The sequence below is a fragment of the Sceloporus occidentalis genome, unplaced genomic scaffold, assembly GCF_023333645.1.
Source record: "Sceloporus occidentalis isolate IW3139 unplaced genomic scaffold, rSceOcc1.0.p SCAF_3, whole genome shotgun sequence".
NCBI classification, from domain to species: Eukaryota; Metazoa; Chordata; class Lepidosauria; order Squamata; family Phrynosomatidae; genus Sceloporus; species Sceloporus occidentalis.
In genome coordinates, this window is record NW_028316983.1 from 104,355,984 (window position 1) to 104,363,552 (window position 7,569).

Below are 7,569 nucleotides of genomic sequence, written 5' to 3' on the forward strand. Positions count from 1 at the left end.
ACGTCCCTCACTTATTTGCAAGGGACGTGGGGCATGTGCCTGCAGCATGCACCTGTGCGCGCCCACGCCCCATGCCTATATTCAAGCCAATGGGACTTGAATATATGCAAAACTCCATTTTCACAAGGGGGTCTGGAACGGATCCCCCACAAAAAAGGAGGGCCACTGGTATATGCATCTGAGGAAGTAGACTGAAGTCTAGGAAAGCTCATGCTGCCAACTTCATTATTTCAGTTACTCTCAAAAATGCTAAAGATCTCTCTACATACTGATTCTACAGACTAACATAGCTATATCTTTGAGTGTGAAGTCGAAGGCTTTCATAGCCGGCATTCCTAGTTTTTTGTGGGTTTTTCGGGCTATGTGGCCATGTTCTAGAAGAGTTTCTTCCTGACGTTTCGCCAGCATCTATGACTGGCATCTTCAGAGAATGCTTGCCTGGAAAAAGTTGGGTTTTTCCAGGCAAGCATTCTCTGAAGATGCCAGCCACAGATGCTGGCGAAACGTCAGGAAGAAACTCTTCTAGAACATGGCCACATAGCCCAAAAAACCCACAAAAACTCTATCTTTGAGGTTCCATTTTAGTATCTATGCGTACTTTAGGCCCTAAAACATGGGTGTTGCAATCCAACAGTGCTTCTGGGCACTGTTGGATTGCAACTCCCATTAGCCTCAGGCAACACAGCCAATAGTGAGGGATGAAATCTGGCAGCATCTGAAGGACCAAATGTCTTGCAATCCTGATCTACAGTTTAGATCCGAAATGGACAATTGCGAATCTCCTGAAGTTTTGGGACTGCAGCTTTCACTTTCCCTCACTATTGACTGAGCTTGCTAGGGTTGATGGGAGTTGTAGGCCAGTGATATCCAGAGGATCAAAACTGTCCTGGTTTAAAAGTATGTTGTTTTCCATCTTTTAAATTAATAGTCTAATTTCCTTACATCCTTCTCCAAAGATGGTTTAATGAATGAATATGAAAGTATAAGCCTCAAAGACACACACACACACACACACACATTTAAACTACACATTTTATTTTCAAACTGACCAGAATACATTATCATAATCTTATCAGAGGGCTACAGAAACACAAAAAATCCCTATTATCATAACGTTTTAAGAAGCTCTCTCCCAAAATGTGAACACTTTTTGTATTTTCTGTTGTCCTCTGCAAACATTTTTGTTCATGTTTTCAATTTTCTAGTAAGTCTTTCAAAGCTAATGTGAAACCTGGGGTGGGCTGGGGAAAATGTAGCTATTGAAAGCAATGCCAAAGCAACATAGAATAATAGAATCATAGAGTTGGAAGAGACCACAAATGCCATCCAGTCCAACCCCCTTCTGCCATGCAGGAACTCTCAGTTAAAGAATCCCTGACAGATGGCCATTCAGCCTCTGCTTAAAGACCTCCAAGGAGGGAGACTCCATCACCTTCCAAGGAAGTGTGTTCCACTGTCTAACAGCCCTTACTGTCAGGAAGTTCCTCCTAATGTTGAAGTGGAATCTCTTTTCCTGGAGCTCTCATCCATTGTTCTGGGTCCTGTTCTCTAGCGCAGCAGAAAACAAGCTTGCTCCCTCCTCAATATGACATCCCTTCAAGTATTTAAACAGGGCTATCATATCACCTCTTAACCTTCTCTTCTCCAGGTTAAACATCCCCAGCTCCCTAAGTCGTTCCTCATAGGGCTTCATGGTTTCCAGACCCTTCACTATTTTAGTTGCCCTCCTTTGGACACATGGCTCCAGTTTCTCCACATCCTTTTTAAACTGTGGTGCCTGGAACTGGACACAATATTCCAGGTGGAGCCTGACCAAAGCAGAATAGAGTGGCACTGTTACTTCCCTTGATCTTGACACTATACACCAATGAAAACACAGTTTACATAAGGAAAGATAGATACTAAATGACAAGACTTCCTGATCGGTCAGATGAACAACTGTTTTACAAACACTCTCTATCATTTCCATCTTTCCACAAACACTATCATGCACCAGCTCCTACAGTTCACAACTGAGTCTCAAGATTACTTCCCCTTGCCTTTCATTTCCCATTCTCCATCCATTTATCTAACAGATAAAGAGAATAATCATCTGTAAAGCCTACTAGTGGTGGCTGGTGCCTTAGGCACCATGTCATATTGTTGCTGGCACCAGGGAGCTCCGTGTATATTGGCTTGCCCACCAATATTGCTATCAGTAAGCTCTAGTAATGGGTTTTTCCATAAGAGGGTATTGTGCGAACGTGGGCTTCTAAGATGAACTAGCTACCTAGATAGAGAGAACTGTAATAGGGAACAGAAACCTGGCAGCATCAAGGCATGGCCTTTTTGAATGGTATCGTATGAGTTTCCCTGGGTGATTCAGATCCACCTTGCAAACCTGAGTCAACAGCAGGGTTGCCATCATCAACAGTTCCGCTCATTTGAGCCCTTGGAGCTCAATTAAACTGAAACGAAGGCTTGGCTACAAATTAACTAGCAGTCTTCATCTGCTGAGCTGCAGTCCCCTAAATCCAGACTGAGCTTCACACAGAGAGACACCTCCTTTTCTTCTTGACTGGTAGCCATTCCCTATAGTAAAGCAAGCATTGTCTGAGGCTTCTATTAGTACCAGATCCAAGGATCCAGATGAGTCACGCTGTCGCCACAAGGAACCAGCAAACCTGAGAGACCTTTTCACCTTTTGTTTTCTTCCTGAGCAAGAAACAGGGACACCACACAGAGTGCATACAGTCGCCCACGTCTCTCGCCACCAGACACACGCATTGATAGACCCTGGTTACAGGGAGCCCAGGCAGAGTTTCTTTGTTTAAGAAAGCAGGGATGGGGAATGGAAATGGGTGGGAGGCTCACTCTACAACCCAGATCAAATCCCCGGTACCTTCAAGGAGGGGTAGCATTGATGCTGGGAGGGAGATTCGCCTTCTCTGAAGCTTCCCCCCAAAATCAGAATGTATTTGTGCCTTTGGGTTGCTCAGGATCAAGGTAGCACTGCTTTGTGGATTTGGGAGGTTACTGCGCTTTGCTGTATGGCCATCATTTGGAGGTTGTTGTATTTTGCTATATGGTCGTCCTTCGGAGGTTACTGTGCTTAGCTATCTGGACATCATTTAGAGGTTACTGTACTTTGCTTTGGACCAACAGGGCTACTCCTCAGGGATATGTTGCCCCAAAATGTGGGCCATCCTTTATGTTCAGTAACAAGGATAGAAAGACATGAAGGAGAAAGGAGGAGGAGGAGGAGGAGGAGGAATTAAACCAAAAAACACAACCCAGAAACCAAGAGAAGCCCACCTTCCTTCCCAGGCTGACCATGCATGTCCTCCTTTTCCAGGGCAGGTCCTCCATTTCTGCCTTCAGTCCAGAAGGGATTCCTAAATGAACTCCATTTTGAGCCTGGCTAAGAAGCAGGGATTTACATATCTAGATGAGTGTTCGCAGCTTTTGTTCCCTTTTTCTGGGATGTCCTCCATGTTGCGGTGCCTGGTCCTCCTTTGGGCTGAGGGCACTGGTCCCCCTGCCCCATAGGGCCACCAGGGTCCCCCTTTTGCCCCCAACCCACCCAAAACCATCTCTCCCCTCCTCAGTATCCATTTCCCCCTCAGCCCTCCTTCCCTCCACAAAGCCCCTCTGGAGGCTCCAACCCCAAAGGAGGACCAGGCGCCGCAAAATGGAGGACATCCCAAGGGGAGGAGGGGGGGAAAGAGGTAGGGTCGTGACCAAAATGAAAGAACTAAAAACACCACTCCTGTAGATACAATGAATGGACCCAGGCTTCTTGGTCCTGCTCAAAATGGAGGACAGGCTGGAAGAGGGCAGAAAAGGCTGGCAGGGGAAGCTGGAAGCAGAGAAACATGCATCCATGGTTCTCAATCGTATTCAAAATGTAGGACCTTTTGGAACCCCTGCTGGGCAGGAAGGCTGGCATGGAGGACGGGGTCCGGGAAAAGGAGGAGGAGGAGGTTGTGGAGGGCAGTGCCTTCCTCCTCCTGGGACACAACCAGGAGCAAGGGGCGAGGAGGAGGGGGACTCACCCACAGCTCCGTCCCCCAGCTCATGGCGACTCCGCGGCCGGCAGCCCAGATCCTCCTTTGTGGCCCTCAGCTCCAGACACACAGCCCACCAGACCCTCCTTCTCTCGGGCGCCTCAGAGACCGAGACCGAGCCCAGCTCCGCCTGGTTTCAGGAGAAGGAGAAGGAGGAGAAGGAGGGTGGGAGGCCGCAATGGAGGCTGGGACTAGGCGGGATGGGCCTAGCCCTACTCCTCCTCTTTCCCTTCAGGAGCAGGAGGAGGAGGAGGAGGTTAGGATAAACTGGGCCTAGTAGTAGGCGCCTTCTTCGGGCCTCTTTCTTTGGCTGCAACCAGACTGGAGGAATAAACCGGTTTGGCAGCGCTTTAACTCTTTGTTTGGCTGTTTGCTATGGAATTCTGGCCTCTGGCCCCACAACAAACTCCAACTCCCAGAATTCCATAGCAAACAGCCAAACAAAGAGTTAAATGTTTGCAGCTTTGCTTATTCAGATTTGCTTCTTTCCTTCTCTACAGCCACAGATACAGAGAGTTAATTAGACTGACACTTAGTTAATTATCTTCAGGGAGGCGTTCCCAGACATTACAGGATTGTTATCCAATGTTATTTTAATCTTCTCGTCTGCTACATTCTATTGTTTGAATGTTAAAAGATGTATTAATATGTATTACGTTTAGTCATTTTTGTAGACTGTACACCATAGGAAGGTTTATTTGATCAGTTTTAATTGCTTGTACGTAGGACGCCGTGTAAGTTTACATAAAGCTTAATAATAATATTAATGATTAGACATTTTCCTGCCCTCAGGTTTACAGTCTAAAAAAGACATGCCAGACAAGGAGAAAGGAATGGCAATGGGAAAAGGAAATAGGTCCAGTGGTTCTTCTCTCCCTCTGACCAAGGCAGATGGACTGGAGACATGTCTTGTCTTCTTACTTTAGGCCAGGCTCCATGGAGCTGGGCCTACTTCTCTCTCCCTCTGAGGCAGACCTGCACAACTTGGCAGTAGGAAGGGGCCAAGATTAAAGGGTAAATTTCTTCAGTCATAGATGTTGAGCCCTGGAGGAGCCTAGCCCATCATCCTTCTCCTCTTCCATCCAGAGTCCCCTTGGGAGAAGGCCAAACAACAGAGGAGATATGTGGGGTGAGCATTTGCCCTTCTTCTTCCACCACTGGCCTCAGGAGAAAGGTAGAGGAGCAGCTTTACTCTTCCTCCTCCATCTGGTCTTCTCTCAGGAGAAAGCCAAGCAACAGAGGAGCTTTGTAGGGTGAGCATTCACCCTCCCATCTTGAGGAGGGAACAAGCTTGTTTTCTGCTGCTCCAGAGACAATGGACCTTTCCACACAGGGATTTTTTGAGCGCAGAAGTAGGGTCAGTTTGCATTGGCCGATGCGTTTTCGCGTTATATCGCATTGGTGTTCCACACCTGTGAGCTCTGAATACACATTGAACAATGCAGTATAACGTGAATACGCTTTGGCCAATGCATATTCACGGCTGGGTTCCGAACTGAAGGCAGCCAGCTCCTCCGTTTTGCGAGTCCACAAAATTAGGGGATTCACGGGAACCGTATTGATGGCCAGCACGAAACCTCTGCTGCTTTGGCTGGTGTGTACATCCAGTCCGCTGGTTCTCCTGAAGACCAACAGGTTACAAATTTCCCGTGATGCTGCACTGGAATTTCCCCCTTCTCCTTCCGGTGGCCCTTTCCCCTTTCAGGACAACCGCCGGGGCTGGGAGCGTTATTTCCACTGAACGAGATAAAGCAGAAACCTTTTGTGTCCGGGGAGGGGGGAATGTATATGTATATGTGTGTACAGCCGGCCCTTCTTATACACGGATTTTTTATACACGGATTCAAGCATACACGGTTTGAAAATGTTCCAAAAAAGTATAAATTTACCTTGATGTTCCATTTTTTATTAGGGACACCATTTTGCTATGTCATTATACTTAATGGAACTTGAACATACACGGATTTTGTTATACACGGGGGATCTTGGAACCAAACCCCAGCGTATAACAAGGGCCCACTGTATATATGTATATGTATATATGTGTATATATACATGCAGCATTACACTTTTGGCTGCTCCACAGTTTGTGTGTGTGTGTGTATGCGTGTGTGTGTATATGTATGTACATATATATATATACACACACACACATCTGTGTGTGTACACATAAATACGGCTACACACTTTTGGCAGTACCACTATATGTGTGTATATCTGTGTGTGTGTGTGTATAGATACACACACACACACACATATATATATATAAACACTCAAGCAGACAGATGTGTGTGTACACATATAAATAAGGCATCACACTTTTGGCTGTGGCACAGTGTGTTTTTGTATATATGTGTGTTTGTGTGTGTGTGTGTGTGTGTGTGTATATAAACACTCATACAGACAAATGTGTGTGTACACATAAAAAAAGGCATCTCACTTTTGGCTGTACCACTATGTGTATATATATAAGTATGTATGTATGTATGTATTTATGTGTGTGCATACACACACACACACACACACACATACAGATGGTGCATACCCCTTTTGTAAGTTGCTAAAGGCAGCAATTCCCGCGATATTACGTGCTAAACAGTGACCAATGGATGCAAGCTCCAGGAAAAGAGATTCCACCTCTACATTAGGAGGAACTTCCTGACAGTAAGGGCTGTTCGACAGTGGAACAAACTCCCTTGGCGTGTAGAGGAGTCTCCTTCCTTAGAGGTCTTTAAACAGAGGCTGGATGGCCATCTGTCGGGGATGCTTTGATTGAGAGTTCCTGCATGGCAGGAAGTTGGACTGGATGGCCCTTGTGGTCTCTTCCAACTCTATGATTCTATGATTCTTCATCCTCCTCCACATGGCCCTCTCCTTGGGAGAAGACTGAGCAGCAGAGGAGCCTTGAAGTTGTTCCACATCTACATGGCCTCCCAAAATTCTTTGGTGGGCCACATGTGCCCCCCGGGCCATATGTTGTGTGGACCTGGACCATAGCAGATGGACTGGAGGAAGGGCTCTCCTTCTTAGTCTAGGTCAGGCCTGATGGAGCTGGGACTGCCACTCTCTCCCTCTGAGGCCGGATGGTATGATTATTCACAGATTTGATTAATGTGTTCTCTAGGAATCAATGGGGAAGGCAGCTATGAGAGAACTAGAAAGATCCTAAAATGTTAAGATGTACAACTGAGCATGAAAGTTATATTCGTACAAGCCATTGTATTCCCTATTACCATGTATGGATGTGACAGCTGGACAGTTAAGAAACAAGATAGGAAGAAAATCAATTCATTTTATATGTGGTGCTGGAGAAGAGTGCTGAGGATCCAATGGACAGCCAAAAAGACAAACAAATGGGTCTCGGAACAGATCAAGACAGAAATCTCCCTGGAAGCCAAGAAGACTAAATTGAGGCTGGCATACTTCGGACACATCATGAGAAGGCACGACTCACTGGGAAAAAACAATAATGTTAGGAAAGGTGGAGGAAGTAGAAAAAGAGGAAGGGCACATGCCAGATGGA

General features: G+C 46.3%; 1 protein-coding gene across 3 annotated transcripts in view; it reads right to left on the reverse strand.

Annotated features, from left to right (window-relative positions):
- Positions 1–4,181, reverse strand: part of FNBP1L (formin binding protein 1 like) — an 82,794-nt gene extending 78,613 nt beyond the window's left edge. For all 3 annotated transcript variants that reach the window (XM_089515725.1, XM_089515723.1, XM_089515728.1), the window contains exon 1: positions 4,035–4,181. In XM_089515725.1, the coding sequence (XP_089371851.1) occupies positions 4,035–4,058 (24 nt within the window). In that variant the 5' untranslated portion in view covers positions 4,059–4,181. The remainder of the gene's footprint in view (positions 1–4,034) is intronic.
- Between the last annotated feature and the right edge of the window lie 3,388 nt (positions 4,182–7,569).